General features: G+C 39.0%; 1 protein-coding gene across 8 annotated transcripts in view; it reads left to right on the forward strand.

Annotated features, from left to right (window-relative positions):
* LOC109928364 (small integral membrane protein 29-like) overlaps positions 1-17065 on the forward strand; it is an 83997-nt gene extending 66932 nt beyond the window's left edge. For 4 of the 8 annotated variants that reach the window (XM_048607857.1, XM_048607860.1, XM_048607859.1 and 1 more), the window contains 4 exons: positions 4658-4763; positions 8274-8320; positions 10115-10224; positions 15933-17065. In XM_048607857.1, the coding sequence (XP_048463814.1) occupies positions 4658-4763; positions 8274-8320; positions 10115-10154 (193 nt within the window). In that variant the 3' untranslated portion in view covers positions 10155-10224; positions 15933-17065. Of the gene's footprint in view, positions 1-4657; positions 4764-8273; positions 8321-10114; positions 10225-13038; positions 13117-13719; positions 13837-15932 lie in introns of all 8 variants that reach the window. The other 4 variants (XR_007264130.1, XM_020528341.2, XR_007264129.1 and 1 more) reach the window with 3 other exon arrangements.
* The last annotated feature ends 638 nt before the right edge of the window (positions 17066-17703 follow it).

Below are 17703 nucleotides of genomic sequence, written 5' to 3' on the forward strand. Positions count from 1 at the left end.
ATGACTTGGATGAGGATTTGGAAGGGTGGGTTAGTAATTTTGCCGATGACACGAAGGTTGGCGGAGTTCTGGATAGTGTGGAGGGCTGTTGTAGGTTGCGATGGGACATTGACAGGGTGCAGAGCTGGGCAAAGAAGTGGCAGATGGAATTCAACCCAGAAAAGTGTGAAGTGATTCATTTTGGAAGGTCGAATTTGAATGCAGAATACAGGGTTAGTGGCAGGATTCTTGGCAGTGTGGAGGAACAGAGGGATCTTGGGGTCCACATCCATAGATCCCTCAAAGTTGCCACCCAAGTTGATAGGGTTGTTAAAAGGCATATGGTATGTTGGCTTTCATTGGCAGGGGGATTGAGTTTAAGAGTCGCGAGGTTATGCTGCAGCTCTATAAAACTCTGGTTAGACCACACTTGGAATATTGTGTTCAGTTCTGATTACCTTGTTATAGGAAGGATGTGAAAGCTTTACAGAGGGTGCAGAGGAGATTTAGCAGGTTGCTGCCTGGAATGGAGGGCAGGTCTTATAAGGAAATGTTGAGGGAGCTAGGGCTTTTCTCATTGAAGTAAAGAAGGATGAGAGGTGACTTGATAGAGGTGTACAAGATGATGACAGGCATAATAGAATGGATAGCCAGACACTTTTTCCCAGGGCGGAAATGACTACCACGAGGGGACATAATTTTAAGGTGATTAGAGGAGGGTATAGGGGAGATGCCAGAGGTAGGTTCTTTATACAGACAGTGGTGGTAGTAGAGTCAGATACATTAGAGACATTTAAGCGACTCTTGAATAGGCACATGGATGATAGTAAAATGAAGGGTATGCAGGTTAGTTTTGATTTTAGAGTAGGATAATAGGTCAGCACAACATCGTGGGCCGAAGGGCCTGTCCCGTGCTGTACTGTTCTGTGTTCTACATTGCACATGAGTCATTGGATGGAGATGTCTGGCCCCCAATCTTCTGTGTGGCTTTTGTGTTTAATGGAACCTTACAATGCTCACTCACATTCGTAACGGTATGAAACATTGAGAACACAGTGACACTTGGCCTGGTATAAGCAGCAGATCATTCATCCTTGTCCATGATGTCTCCACTCTCTTCTTTGGTTCCCATTGGGTGCCTGTGTCACTCTGGATAGTGTCCTATTGCCATTCCTTGGAAACATCACATTCCTCTCTTACGTTTGGCCTTGTAAGAGGACTTGTAAGGTGGTATCACCAAAGCATGGGGCGGTCTTCTGGCAGAGCTCTGAAATTTTCAGGAATGGGTGGAGGCGGTTCCAGGCAATGAAGGACTGCTTGGGTACATTTTTAAATCTATCACCTGGGTGTTTGAGCCTTTAAGGTTCTCTTAGGGTGGTGGCAGAACGTGTAACTTGGCATTTTACTCACTCATGAATCTGTAATAAGTAGAAAGAATATAATTGCATGTGAAGCTCACTTCTGTCCCAGAGCATAACTCTCTCTCCTGCTTTTATCTCTACCTGCACAACTTGGTTTCAAAAAATAAATTTCTATCCTTGCCTATGCAGTCTTTTAAAAAAATATGCATCCTCATTTCTTAGTAACATCTTTGTAAATCTTTACTATATTTTTCCAATGTTTCAAGTTTCTCTTTGTGGTATGGAGACCAGAACTGTGCACACAACTCAAAGTGTAATCTATTCTTCAACTCCGCACATGCTGTAATCTTTAAGATTAACATGGCACCTTGTTAAAGGCTTTTTGAATGTCCATGTGCACCACATCCACTGCATTCCCCTTGTCTGTTATTTCTTTAAGATGTGTTTTGTCCGTGCAACATGCTTTAATGTTCGTTCTGTAACAGTGCAGAGCCACCTTGAGTAGGTGTAGTACCAGCAGCATCCACTGCCTTTCCTAGCAATGTAATGAAAAGCTGCAGGTGACTAGTTGGCCAGTAGCTCTTGGCTGGGTAGACGTCTGTTCCCCAGGTTCTTTATCTTGAGGAAGGCAAACCATTTCCCATTTAGATGGCTGATTGGACTTAATTCAGCAGGTCTTCCAAAAATTAGGTGATGCAGAGTCCTTGCCAGCTGTTGAAATTACATAATTTAACAGGTACATGGATAGGAAAGGTTTAGAGGGTTATGGGCCAAATGTAGACAAATGGGACTAGTTCGGTTTAGGAAACCTGGTTGGCATGAATGAGTTGGCCAAAGGGTCTGTTTCCATGTTGCATGACTCTGACTCCCACCATATTACTACCTTTTTTTTGCACTTCTCTATATTTTTCCTCAAAAAATGTCTCAGTAGCTGATGACTTTTATAATGCATCTCAGAGTTTAATGGTACCTCTGTTCCTCAGTTTTCTCTTAACTGTAACCAATTACACTCTGCCCTGACCCCTCCAAGACTTTGTCTCTCTGCCTTGGTAATATGGTTCTTACTCCACACTGCAGCCCTCCTAATGTTTTAGACATCCAAACTTTGAAACAGACACAAGTACTACAATTGGGATAAACACCTTGAAACTGGTATGCAATTCATAGGAAGCTGAAAATAAAAGTTTGAGCAGGAATTTGTTAAAGTGTATATTGTGAAAGAACAAATTGTTGTAAGGGAATGTGTGTAACAGATTGTCTGGCCATTATCATATTCCTGTTTGTGAAAGGTTGCTGTGCATGAAAGTGTGCAGCTTTTCCTATGCTACAAAAGTGACTACGCCAGAAAAAATGGTTTCATTGTTTATAAATAGTTTTAGAATACCTGCTAGTTATGAAATGTGCTGGATAGATACAAGGTTTTCTTTTAATCAGTGTTTTGGTCTATACTTTGTGATGCTAAGTTTGTATACACTGTTTTAAAAAAAGACCTATTTAATGTATCACAGTGCTGCTTCACAACATCAGTCTCCCTATCTGGTAAGTTTGTTATAATCACTTGTGTTTCTCCTTTATAGCTAAATGACCACCACCATCGTTATCAACTGACTATGATTAGAACTCCTGTCGACCACACCTTGTAAGGCAAGGGCTGTGGTGTTATGTTTTGGACTATTTGTTGTTCCTCTGCTTTGTTCTATACTTCAGCACTGTCACAAATTGCAGATTATGGATGTCATGAACTAATTCATGGATTAGTTTATCTGCCTTTTGATGTTGTTTCCTTCATTAGAGACCCCATTACCCACCTTTAAGTCACTCATCTGCCTAAAGCTGCTGATACATTCCCAAAATGGCCAAATTACTGTACTTAATCAGTACTTGGTGCTCAGCATTGACCAGACAAAGGCAGTATGTTAACAGATTTTAACTCCTGACCTGACTTCACTACCAAAAACAGTTAAACATTTGCTAAATATTGAAAAGTGACACAGATAAAAGGTTAAGTCACTTATAATGTAGAACTCATACTGTTCTTTTCATGACACTTACATTTTGAGGGTCACAGTTTTGTACTGCTGCCATCTGTCGTGTGCTTCCATCACCTATAGAAAAATGAGCATGATAGGGCCATAGACTTTTCTTCGGAAACAAATTTATTCCTAATAGAATAGTGAACATAGTGTGCTGTGCAGTTTCAATTCACTAACAGATCTGTCTGTCATTGCTTGTGCTGACAGTGAAATGAGAAGATTGCACAATATAAAGTGAGGTCTACTTACCTTGTATGTTAGATCTGGAAGTACAAAAAAACTCCTATAGAGCTGCTGCTCTGTCATTTCAAACCTGTAAATGAAAAGGAGAGAGAAATAACATCAGTAAGATCCTGTGATTTTAAAGGTTTGAATGTAGAGAAATGCAAAGATTAATGCCCTTTAGTCTCCTTAAAGGTAGAAAATGGCTTGAGCAAAGTTAGCAGATGCAGTGGTTTCAATATAAAGAGCAAATGTGTGTATATGTCTGGCCTACGTGTGATTCCAGACCCACAGCAATGTGGTTGACTCTTAACTGCCCTCTGGCAATTAGGGATGGGCAATAAACGCTGCCTGGCCAGCGGCGCCCTCATCCCGTGAATGAATAAAAAAAAAATATAGTGCCTTATTACATCCTCAGAATGTCATAAAGTTTTACAGTCCGTGAATTCCTTCTAAAATGCAGCCAACATTAATACGTAGGTAAACTGGTAGATAATTTCTTCATGAACAATAAATGAATAACTTATCAAATAATCTGCTATTGGTGATTTTGGTACGTAACTGCTACCTGACTAAGCCAACTAACTTGTTAGCTCTCCCTCTACCTTAAAAATATTTCCAATAAATAGTCTTGCAAAATCTTCAGAGAATATTTACAGTGATTATTATGTTCTTCCTTCAAAAAGACACACAAGGTTGTTTGTTAATGTCATGTTAAACCTTAATGTAATCTCCTATTAAATAAATGCTTTACAACTAATAACATAAATTCCACATAAATCTATTTGAGAATGAGAAGATTGAAATCTATTTCTCAGCTATGATTTGAATGTGCACTGGAGCCAGGTATTTTGACTGTTATAGTAAGGTGTGTCCAATGGTGAAGGTAACATGAAAGAATTGATGACCTAGAGTTCAGTAGTCTTGCTCAAGATAGTACCTTCACTAAGAGAGCTACAATAATGATAGGCTGTATATTCATTGAATGTTTATTAGTTAAGTTTTTTTTGCTTCAGTGGTTGAAGATTAATCCCTCTTAAAGGCCTTTATGTTGTTTCAAAGGTTAGAAAAACTACGCAACAAACTTGTGCCGATTTACTCATATGATCCCAGTGAGGATCGTAATGATGTGGAAGAAGAATCTTTAGATCGCAGTGGAGAAGTGAAAGTAAGTAAAATCTATTGAGAATGTATATTTTACCAAGATGAGTTTGATGACTAAAACAGTAGAACCTTAAAGAAAATTTTTTTTTAAATGTACCAGTGAGTAAAGGCAATATTTAATAAGAGGTCAAAACTCCGACTCAGTTTCCAGTTTCTGAGTTTAGCTTATCTCAGGCAGCAGAGGAATTATGCTGCTCGAGTTGGACACATTCCCCTGTGAACAAGGAAAAAGAAAAGTCAGCCAGAGTTCTTGCTTCTGATTGCTATCAAACAGTTTATGGTGGAAAGTGTGCTTGCATGTACTTGGACAGGGATAGGTTGGGATTAGCTTTGATCTCCTCCAAGACTGCTTAGCCTGTGAACACTCTGTGGTTTGGCTTCCACCTGCAGAATAGCCTAATACAAAAACGATAACAGTTCTTGCACATGGAACTATCCTAGATAGAGTAGGGCTTTTCAGGAAATTAGAGAAAATAGAATAGACATCCAGCAAAGAAAAACAAGTCTCAGTAAGCATATTCCATCTTTCTGTCATTCTGTTCTTTATATATTTCACAAATAATACTTTAAGATGTTGACATTCTATAATTGAAAATCATTAGAATGTTGGCACACTGAAAGAAGCCATTTATTTCATTATGTCTGTATTAAATCTTTTACTATACTTCAATTCCAGTGCTTTTTTTTTGTCATTTTTCACCTTGTAAACCTGTGTTAAAATCCTAATACAAATACTGTGAATGCTGGATATCTGAAATAAAGACAAAAATGTTTGGAAATACACAGGTCTGGCAGTCTACATGGAGACAGAAACAGAGTAAACTTTTCCAGTTGATCATCTTTCTTCAGAACGGGGAAAAGTTAGACATATGTCAGGTTTTAAATAGGGTGAAAGCAAAAACAAGTTTAAAATAAGAGTAAGACTGAATGACCGCTGCTTCTTGTGCAATTCTTCTATTGCCTATCTTCTATCAAGGATCTATCAAGTTCTAGCTCTGATTTTTCTTTGTTCTCCCTTACCTAGAAAATATGAAGTTAACTAGCTCTGATGTTCTTATTTGTCCAAGACATTTGTCAAAACATCTTTTTAATTGAACAAGATTTTCCCAAAGTACCTGTGAAAACAACTTAGAATTAGGTACAAAAATTGAATATTTTAATGCACATGCCAATTTTTATGGATAAGATTTTTATGCCTGACTTTCATGGATGTCCATTAATTATGTAATCTATGTTCATTAAATGAAATGGCTATTACCCTAGCAGTGAATGACCTCCATAAGTCCTTGACTTAATGATTAAAACTCTATTGTATTGTTTTCTAGGGCTTTTACATTTGCTGGTCTCCTGGTGTCTTGCACTGTTCTTCAGACAAATAGGTGCTCTGATTATAGGCTGCTTCTCATAACTCTTTTAAATGTTTTTAGGAAATATGGTGACTCGTTCTCATTTCGATTCCGTGGGAAACTTTCTAGTCTGTACTTGCTACCTCCTTATCAATTCATTACAGATTAGAAACAACATATAAGGAATTATGGTTAGATATACCCCACCCACACCCTGGCTGTTAGCCACTGACATGCCTTAAATTGAGCTTTACCCAAATTTGTCTATAAACATAGTTTAGTTGGCCCAAATAGTTCCTGTCATTGTTTACCCTCCATGTGAGCAAATGGTTCTAATCACATTTGCCCACACTGTTCCCATATCCCATCACCCCTTTTCCTTCAACCAACTATTCAATCTAATCTTAAATGTTGACATAGTTTCTGTCTCAACCACTGACCCTACAAGTCAATTCGACCAGCTCAACTTTCAGTGTCAGAAGTTTCTCCTGCCCTTTGTTCTAAATCTATTATATTTAATCTTGAGTATGTGGCCCTTCATTCTTAACTGCTCAACTACAGGCAGCAATCTGTCTGGCAACATGTATGGAGGGAGAAACAGAGTTGACATTTGGGTCTGTGACTTTGCATCAGAACCGAGTATTTCAAGTCTTTCTTAGTGTTTTCTTGTGCTCATTTATGATTATAAAATAAATACGATACGCTGAAATACTTAGTTTTCAACTCATTATGCAACAATATAAGGATTTGTTATAACATTAAAATGTTTGCTTGTTGTTTGGTGGTTTAGTGATTCAATTTGTCTTTGCATGTCAACAAAAACCGATTACCCAGTCATTATCATATTTGCTGCTTGTGGGAGTTTGACGTGTGCATTGTATTTCCTACATTACCACAGTGGCTATACTTAAAAGTATTTCATTACCTACACAACATTCTGGTATGCCCTCAGTTTGTGAAAGGCAGTATATAAATTTAAGTTATTTTTTAAAGTAAGCTTCACCATAAGTCTTTATTCTGGATCTGTCACTGTCTGTTGTGTCATACAAACGTATGAGTTAGGAGCTGAAGTAAGCCACTTGGTCCCTTGAGCTTGCTCTGCTATTCAATATGATCATGGCTGACCTGTTTTTGTTTCACATTCCAAGCTACTCCTGATAACCTTAGATTTTTGTTAGGAAAGGAATCAATCTACCATAGCCTTAAGTATTCAATCAACCTGCCTTCACTATTTTCTGTGGCAGAGAATTCCAAAGTTGCGCAGACAGTAAAGCTCTTATCACCTATGCCTTTCAAGGGTGACCCCTAATTTTTTAAACCAGTGTTGTTCAGTTCTGGACTAACCCACCAGATGAAACTTCCACTTTGTCAGCAACTAACAGGTAATATCTAACAAATTTGATTGAAATCTTCAAGAAGGTGATTTGGTGTGTAGTTGGGGGCATTGCAGTTGATGTAGTCAACATGGACTTTCAAAGACTTTTTGACAAGGTCTCACCTAGGAACAGGTTAAGAAGCTAACAGCCCATGGGATCCAGAGCAATTTGGCAAATTGGATCCAAAATTGACTTAGTGGCAGGAGGCTGAGAATGATAATCAAAGGGTTTTTGTGACTAAAAGGTTTTGTCCAGGGTGTACTGCAGGTCTCAGTGCCTGGGTTGTTGCCATTTGTATTGTGCATTAATGATCCAACATGAATGTAGGAGATGTAGACCAGTAGGTTTGTAGATGGCACAAAAAGTGCTGGTATGATAAATAGCAAGGAGGAATGCCTTAGACTTCAGGACAACATAGACACCCTGGTGAGGTGGGCAGAACAGTGGCAAATGGAATTTAATCCATTTAAATCCAGAAAAATGTGAGATGATACATTTTGGAAAGACCATCATGGCAAGGGAATCCATGATAAATGGTCGGACTCTAGGACATACAAAGAATAAAGGGATCTTGGCATCCTTGTCAACAGATCCTTGAAGGCAGCAGGACAGGTAGATAAGAATCCCAAAAAGGCATTTGGGATTCTTACCTTTATTAGTTGAGGCATTGAATGTAAGAGCAATAATGTTATGATGGATCTGTTAAGGTATTAATTACATGCTGTAAAACTCTATCATCATCCAAGATCCTATATACTTTCATCAAGCCTTTCCACATTCTTCTAAATGCAGGTCCAGTCTGTCCAACGTTTCCTCATAATGCAACCTGCTCATTCCAGGTACCCATTTAGTAAATTTGTTCTTAACTATCTCCAACACATTGATATTCTTCTTGAATAAGGAGACCAAAATTGAACACAGTATTCAAGATGTGCTTTCACCAATGCCCTGTATAAGTGAAGCATTATATCCTGCACGTACAAGTTGGTACAGTGTGGAGCTGGAGGAACACAGCAGGTCAGGCAGCATCAGCGGAATAGGAGAATCGACGTTTTGGACCTAGACCTTTCTCAGGACTGGGGAAGGGGAAGGGAGCTGGAAATAAATAGAGGAAATGGGGTGAGGCTGGTGGAAAGTAGGTGGGATGGTGACAGGTGGATGCAGGTAGAGGTAGTGGGGATTGATCAGTGGGAATGGTGGGGCAGATAGGTGGGGAAGGAGATGGAGATGTTGTGTCACATCAAGGAGGCGGGGATGAGAGGGAGGGTTGGACATGGGGTGAGGCCAGGGGTGGGGAGATTTTGAAACTGTGAATTCTATGTTTAGGCCATCAAGCTGTAGGGTCCCAATGCGGAATATGAGGTATTATTCCTCCAGTTTGCGTGTGGCGTCATTGTGGCACTGGAGGAGGCCCAGGATGGACATGTCACCCAGGGAGTGAGAGGGGGAGTTAAAATGGTTAGCAACCAGAAGGTGTTGTTGATTACAGCTTATGGAGTGCAGGTGCTCTGCAAATCTATCACCGAGTCTACGTCTGGTCTCACCTATGTAGAGGAGGCCACATTGAGAGCAACGGATATAGTAGACCAAGTTGGAGGATGTACAGATGAACCCCTGTCAGATATGGAAAGTTTGTCTTGGGCCTCGAACGGAGGTGAGGGGGAGGTGTAGGGGCATGTGTAGCACCTCTTGCGATTGCAGGGAAAGGTGCCCAGTGTGATGCGGTTGGTGGGGACTGTGGAGTGGACGAGGGAGTCACGGGGTGAGCGGTCCCTATGAAATGCAGATAGGGTGGGGAGGGAAATATCTCTTTGGTGGTGGAGTTGGATTGTAGGTGGATGTACATTCAATTTCTACTGTAATAAAGGATTGCATTCTAATTAGCCTTCTTAATTTTTTGCTGATCCTGCATAATAACTTTGCATAATTCTTACATTAGAGCACCTAGATCTCTCTGCACCTTGAAATCGCTATCATTGCTTGCTATATGACTATAACTGACAACAACTGTCAGTTCCTACTTTCCATTCAATTCTCCTCTTGGAAAATGAATCTGTATAGAGAACAATAGATGCATTGAGTTATTATACAATTGCATCAGTTGCCATTGTACAAATGTTGGAATAAGTTTACAGCCTTGAAATTGCACCCACATTTTTTATATAGCTCAGTAGTTAATTGGCCAATGTGTTACTACACCTGAAGTGTTTTAAAACTATGGATTTTTTTATTATGATTTTAAATTTTCTGCATTAACCTTAATTTTTTGCATTCCATCTCTACCAAAACTGGTCATTATTGAGATTATCAGAGATAGTAAGAACTGCCGATGCTGGTGTCAGAGATAACACAATGTGGAGCTGGAGGAACACAGCAGGCCAGGCAGCATCAGAGGAACAGGAAAGCTGATGTTTCGGGTCGGGACCCTTCTTCAGAAAACCCTTCTTCAGCTTTCCTGTTCCTCTAATGTTGCCTGGCCTGCTGTGTTCCTCCAGCTCCACACTGTTATTACTGAGATTATTCCTTCCCACCTCCTTTCATGTTAAAACTATTCACTGTCAATTTTTAAAAATAACTTTTCTATCTTGTCTGTCAACATTTTTTAGTTTTTAAAATCTTCGTTTTTGTTTCAGGATAATCATGAATCTTCAGATGAGAAAGCAAGCAGACTGAATGATAGCCATGTCTCCACTTCAGATACTGGCAATGTGCTTTGAACCAAATATTAGCAACCAAGATGCAGGTGAATCAGAGTTTCTGAATTTATACTGTAAAAGTATCCATGAGTCGTAAAGTCATACAGCACTGATACAGACCTTTCAGGCCAACCATAATTCCAAACTAAACCAGTCCCACCTGCCTGTGCTTGGCCCATATCCCTCCAAATATTTCTTATTCGTGTACTTATCCAAATGTCTTTTAAACATTGTAATTGTACCAGCATCCACGACTTCCTCTGGAAGTTCATTCCACACTTGAACTACTCTGTGTAAAAAAAAAAAAATTTGCCCCTCGTCTTTTTTAAATCTTTCTCCACTCACCTTAAAAATATGCTCCCTAGTCTTGAAATTTCCCACCCTAGGGAAAAAAGGTCCTGCCATTCACCTTATCTATACCCCTCATGATTTTATAAACCTCTGTAAGGTCACCTCTCAATCTCCTCCACTCCAGTGAGAAAAATCCCAGTCTATCCAGTGTCTCCTTTATAACTCATACCCTCCATTCCGGGCAACATCGTGGTAAATCTCTACTGAGCCCTCTCTAACTTAATAATATCCTTCCTATAACAGGGCACCTGAAGCTGCACGCAGTATTCCAGAAGAGACCTCACCAAGGTCCTGTACAACCTCGATATGATTTCCCAACTCTTATACTCAAAGGTCTGAGCAATGAAGGCAAGCTCGCTAAATGCCTTCTTAACCACCCTGTCTACATGCAATGCAAACTTCAAAGAATTATGTGCTTAAACCCCTAGGTCTCTCTGTTCTACAACACTACCCAACACCCTACATTTAATTGTTTGTTTTTACCAAAATGCAATACCTTGTATTTATTCAAATTAAACTTTATCTACCACTCCTCAGCCCATTGATCCAACTAATCAAGGTCACCTTGTAATCTTAGATAACCTTCTTCACCGTCCACTGTACCAACAATTTTGGTTTCATCCACAAACTTACTAATCATGCCTTCTATATTCTCATCTTGTATCATTTATATAAATGATCAACAAGAATGAACCCAGCACCGATCCCTGTGGAACATCACTTCTAACAGACCTCAAGTCTGAAAAATAACCCTCCACCACCACTCTCTGTCTCAATACTTAGTTGTAGATATACTTGAAAATCATTACTTTTTGTTGCAATTTATGCAATTGTTAAATTATTGAATTATTGATCCTTCATATAGGAGCTATTGACTTGCCTCTCCTGGCCAAGTTATTCCAATGCAGCTATGGCACTGGAACCTTCCTGACAATGCAAAAAATTATTCAGGTATCCACAAAAATAGAGGACAAATCTGAACTGTCAAATCTCCATCTTGTCATCCTTTCCTAATAATTAGCCAATTGATGGAGTCATCAATAGTGCTATTAATTGACCCCAATATGCCAATTAGCTGCTTGCTGATGTTCACTTTAGACTCTCATGAACCTGAAAAGGGGAGCTACAAGGGAATAGGTACAGGAAGGGAGGATGTGGCAGCAGAGGAATATATAGAGGTTTACACAAAAGGTAAATGGTGTTGATAGAGAAAATGTGGAATATAGGAAGAAAAGGGGTCAGACGAGCAATGAAGAAACAACTGCGTGAATGAAAAGTTATGGAAGAGAGTGTGGAAGGAGAAAAAGAAGAGGAAAGAACTAATGCAGGGGAGGGTAATTATGAATAGAATGGAATGGGAGCAGTGGGGATGGTAAGGAGCAGGGATGAAAGCCCAAATGTTCAGGCAATGAATGGGTGGTTGGAAGAGAAGGAATTGGGAAAGAGGGTGTGCAGAAAATGGGGGGGGGGGAGTGAAAGAGGAAAGATGTAGAGAAATATGAGAGATATAAAAGGAGCACAGAGAGATGAGCTAAGATTGGTAAGGCAAGAGAGGAAAAGAAAAAAGTGAGGAGTGTAGGAGAAATCAGGGAGAGACTGGAATAGAGAAAAGAGAATGACAGCATAGAGAGCGAGAGGTGATAGTGGCTGGGGAGCTATAATCAGAAGGACATTTGGTTTGGAATTTGGAAAGTTGGGAGCAAGGATGGTCAAGATTTGAAAAATGTAGCTTGGGAAGGAAATCTTTCAAAATCAAGCTTATTTGAGCAGGGTTGTTCACAGAACTGAAAATTTGCTGTTGAGTGCTGGAATGGGAAGGTAGGGAAAAGGCTGATTGCATAGTGCTCAAAATACACAGGAGCACAGTCAAACTCACTCCTGAAAGTGGCCAGGTTGGCCCAAAAACTGAACCATGGAAATGATTGATCAGAAAAAAGTTAATGCCATGACTGAAAAGTTTTGATAGGAGCTGCTGCACCAAATCAAAGACTGGTTCAAATGCAGGAGGGAAACAGACTGTGACTGAAGGAGCAGCAAGTGGTCAAGTACTGGGGTTAACAAGGCTTGTGAAACTTAGGGAGCTGAGACAGCAGAGCAAGGCCAGTGAGAAAGAGTGGGGAAGGGGATGGGTCAAGGCGTGGGGGAAGGTACTGCTGGGCAAGGCCTCGGGTTTGGAGCAGCCATTTTGCTTGGGTGAGGTCACTATAAGTGAGAGACTACTGGGCAAGGAAAGAAGTAGGTGGCTTTGAGCAGGTGGGGTGTGGGGGAAATGGTAGGAAGTGAGTAGCTGCTAAGGGAGAGACAGAGAAAACCTGCAAGGAGATCCTGTCAACAAATACCTAGCAGACTGGGATCCAGGAAAACTTGAGCTCACTGATTACATTTTCATTGCACAGTAATGTGCACTATGTGAAGTATGTCCACTAATAAAAGAAAACTTCTGTTGCTACCTGTGCCAATTTAAAACTGATATCTATGAAATTGAAGCTTACCTTATGGTTTAATGGCAGGTTGGTAGTTGAGGATATGGATGAATTCTTCTGCTTCTCAGAGTCCAAATGCCCCATATGTCAACACAAATACAGAAGGTAATATTACTAAAAGTAAAATGCTGCAGATGCTGAAAATCTGAAATAAAAACGAAGTGCTGGAAAAACTCAATAGGCCTGGCAACTTCTGTGGCGAGAGAAGAACAAAGTTAATGCTTTGGGTCAGATATGACTGAGTTCTGAAGAGGCTATACTGGATGCAAAACATAAACTCTGCTTCACTGTTCACAGAAGGTGCCAGACCTGCTGAGTTTCATCCGCACTTTGTTTTTATTTCAGGTAATGTTGCTACCTGACTGCATCTCACCTAATGAAGAAGTTAGTGGGAATAAAATAGTAGCTTTGAGGAAATCAAGAAGACTCCTTGATAATCAATTATTTTGACCCCTGCTATACAAAGCAAAAGGGAATATAAAGTAACAGAGGCTCAGTTTAAATGAGGCTGAAAAGACCAGTTTGCCATTGGATGAACACCACTGTAATACTTTGGGTTGAGGATAGGAATTAATTGAATAGGTAAAATTCAACAGATTGGTAGACACCACATTTAGCAGAACTTGTGGTTAAAGTGGAGTGATTCCAGGATTTGACTGTCAATTGGTGCTAATTTAAAGTAAAATTCATTTCTTATTTTTATGGCAGGGATGGACTGCAGAATAAAATTAAGCTTTAACATGATGCACATCTTGCTGCAGTAATTGAATTGATGCAAAGCTACATAGCAATGAATCTTAGGAGTGACAATGAAAGGTGAATAATGTAAGTTGACTGACAGTCATGCAGTGTTAGCATTCAATTTAATTTAATTATCCACATTCCAATTGTGACACTGCACTTCAGAGCTTCTTCATTGATTATAAAGTGCCTTGGGATATCCTGAGGTGCTAGATAAATGCACTTTCTCACTTTTTGTTTCTTTAACTTGACCTGCGTGGACATACAATTAATTATTAAAATGTTGCAACCACTCACCTTTTTGATACATAACCTGTGGTACATTACCGGGAAAGTAAATATACAGCCCATAGCTGTGTATTTTTCGACTGATATACCTGTGTTTTGTTATGACCTTATAGCTGCTTTAGCATCTTTGCCAACACCTTTTTGTAAGACCCCACTATGGCTTATTTGGTGATCATAGCTGGTGTAGCATCAGAACAACAACATTGGTTTTACTCCCTGGTCTAGGGAGGGAAGGCATCAGTCATGGTTTTTGTACCTGGTTATTGTTAAATGGCCATTGCTGGATAGTATACATATATGAATATCTTGAAAGAATAGGAATTGGCACAGCAGTAATATCCTACTGTCTGGAATAATGCATGAGGACTAACTATTCTGCAAAATGTTAACCTGTATAAGTCATCTCTTTCAGAAGACAGTGTATACAACGTTAAAACAAAACAACTCTTTGTAGAAGGCTTTTTCCAGAACTGTCTCAGTTTAGGAAATTTTAGAATTGATAATCCCATAATCCAGTATTTGGTATTGCTTTCCATAACAAATGTGTTGCCTATGACTATGTAATTTGATCTGTGAAAGAATGTTTTAAAAAATAGAGTTGGTTTATGGATATGCTCATATGGTCAAGCTTGATCAATAATAAAAAATAATTTGGTGCTTTTGAAAACACTAATTCTGATGTACATCTTAGGTTAATCTTCTGGTCATTAGAGGCTGTATGTGATATATCAAGTTATTAGATTCTGTTTACCTGTATGTTTTACATATTGCAAAATATTGCATACAAGATTGCGCATCTAAAGTAAAAAAGGTTTTCTACTTTATTAAAAAGATTAAATTACAATGTTTCCAATGGCTCACCAAGACAATGCAATGAGTAGCTGAGATATCCAATCTGCTATCTTTAATTGATTTTGCAATTATACAGGACATTGGTGAGGCCACTTTTAGAATACTGGATTCAATTCTGGTCTCCCTACTATAGGAAAGATGTTGGTAAACTTGAAAGGGTTCAGAAAAGATTTACAAGGATGCTGCTGGGACTGGGGGGTTTGAGCAATAGGGAGAGGCTGAATAGGCTGGGGCTTTTTTCCCTGGAACATCGGAGGCTGAGGAGTGACCTTATAGAGGTTTATAAGATCATGAAGGACATGGAAGAGAGAATAGCCAAGGTCTTTTTCCCAGTGTCAGGGAGTCCAAAACTAGGCAGCATAGGATTAAGGTGAGAGGGGCAAGTTTTAAAAGGGTCCTGAGGGCAACATTTTCACTCAGAACATGGTATGTCTGTGGTATGAACTGCCAGAGAAGGTAGTGGAAGCTGGTACAATTACAACATTTAAAAGTTATCTGGATGGGTATTTCAATAGGAAGGGTTTAGAGGGATATGGGCCAAATGCAGGCAAATAGGACTAGATCAGTTTAGGATATCTGGTTAGCACAGACGAGTTGGTCCAAAGTGTCTGTTTCTGTGCTGTATGACTCTATAACTCGGGGGAAATAGGGGATGCTACTATTGGTTTTAGTATCTTTGCATTAAGATGGAAAAGTCAGTTGAGGTCTACATTCGCTGTAGGCCTTGTTTCCATTGCATGAAGTTCTGTGGCCCACATGTGGCAATGTTCCCTGAAACTGGAAGTCAGTCTGTCAGCATGCCAGCTTCCCCTGCTGGGTGTGTTTGTGTGAATGTCACACAAAATCAAAATTGAGCTCGTTTGACCCAATTGTTTGGCAACACAATTGCTAGGGTTGCAAATACATAGCAACCATTTTGTATGGAACTACTGTTAAATGGCAGCTCTGACACTATTTTTGCATGTAAGTAGTTTTTACCTAAGATTAAAATGCCTTTGTATATGTGTGTGGTATTACAATATATTTATCTCATTTCACAGGTGCACGAAATGAAAAACAATGTTTGAATATTTGAACTTTACTGATGCTGTTGCTACATAACAGATCACCTGGTAAAATCATCTCGAAACTCTTGGTAGAACTAAACAGCTACAAGAATAACTATTTTTACAATGGTTTTTGAATTAAAATGCCAGATTTTGGCACTGTATTTGTTGCAAAGCTGGATCTTTCAACTATATATTTGTGTCTTGAAATAATGTACAAGTAAACCGAAGAAATGGAGATTAATTGTATTAGATTTTGCTTTTCTTGTGTATATTTGTGTTTGAAAATGCGTGTGTATTTTGTTTACTTCAGACAGAGTTTGTGGCAATATTTGGTGAAATCTTCTCTGGATCAAGTGGAGTGTTTAGAGATCTATCCTGAAGACATGTGGGCACAATTCCTTGAATGAATGTTTCCATTGATTTGCTTATATCTGAAGGTGCTGAAACTGGTGAAATCTGGCGCTCAGACTAGGAATTTATTTGTAAATATGATTCTAAATCTACACATCTCAGTTTCAAAGATGACAAAACATAGAGCAGGGAACAAGAGTGCAAATAGGAAATGAGTAGTTTTGTCAGATAGATTATTGTAGTTTCTGGGCCACAAGTGACATAAGGTCATAGTTTGGATATGCCATTTATCACTGATATCTAAATTTACTTCCATATGTCCCTTAATAAGATGTGCACATTTCAATTCCCTGTAAGACATGACAGTTATGTCATTCTGTGCAATCTCTCCAATGAGATGTGCAATTCCATTAAATTTGTGCCATTCCACTTTTGAATCAGTGAACTTTTGATCATTTATTCACAATCTAACTAAACATGCCTTTGTGCAGAAAAGAGATTTTGCATGCGTCAGTATGGTCAAACGTGCATGGAATAGAACATGTTCTAAAAGCCACATAAATACAATAAAGACTGAAATGAAGCATGTAATTGAATCATATGAGATGCTTTATTAAGACATATAGTAATATAAACAAAAAATACATTGGATGTAGGGTGGTGCTTCGGGTATTCAATTTGTTAAACTCAGTAATTATGCAGCTTCTGAATTGTATCACTTATTACCACATTGAATGTAATCAAAACCAATAACATCTTTTTTTAATAAGTCACCTTTTGTGGTTTTATGTCATTACCAATGGATTTAAATAGAAATGTTTATTTTAGAGGTCATTTTCATGTTCTTCATTAGAACTGTAAACATGCTTGACAAGCTGAATGGTCTACTCCTGTTCTTACATTTCTAATTTCCTGGTCTTGACCAAGGTTAGCAAAGGACATCACACTTGGACTCTGTTCCCCCAGACTAGTTACAGCCATGGCTTCTGCTTACTATCCATTTGGTTTACTAGAAAATACTCACAGGTGTGTGAATATCTGTTAATTAAAGGATTCATCTTGGTTGCGAAACTGAAAGGTATTCGATGACCACAGAATAATCCATAAGATACAAAGAAATTCCACTTGAAGTCCACGTTTAAAACGCATATGAATTACAAGGAGCAGAGAATGGCCAACAGTGGATATGTCTGCATTGACAATGTAAAACACAATTAATACATGACATTAATGTGAGCCAGTGCTTTCAAAGGAAGGAGAAAATTGAGGTTGGATAGGTTATAGGGGATTGTTATTTAATTATCAGGTTGGGTGATTTGTGAGCAACATTTCAAAAAGTCCATCATCATCTTGGTATATATTACTGTTTGCACAACTTCAAGTTCCACTCTGAGTTATTTGAAAGGTTTTG

Source organism: Rhincodon typus, chromosome 18, assembly GCF_021869965.1.
Source record: "Rhincodon typus isolate 14 chromosome 18, sRhiTyp1.1, whole genome shotgun sequence".
Lineage (NCBI taxonomy): Eukaryota > Metazoa > Chordata > Chondrichthyes > Orectolobiformes > Rhincodontidae > Rhincodon > Rhincodon typus.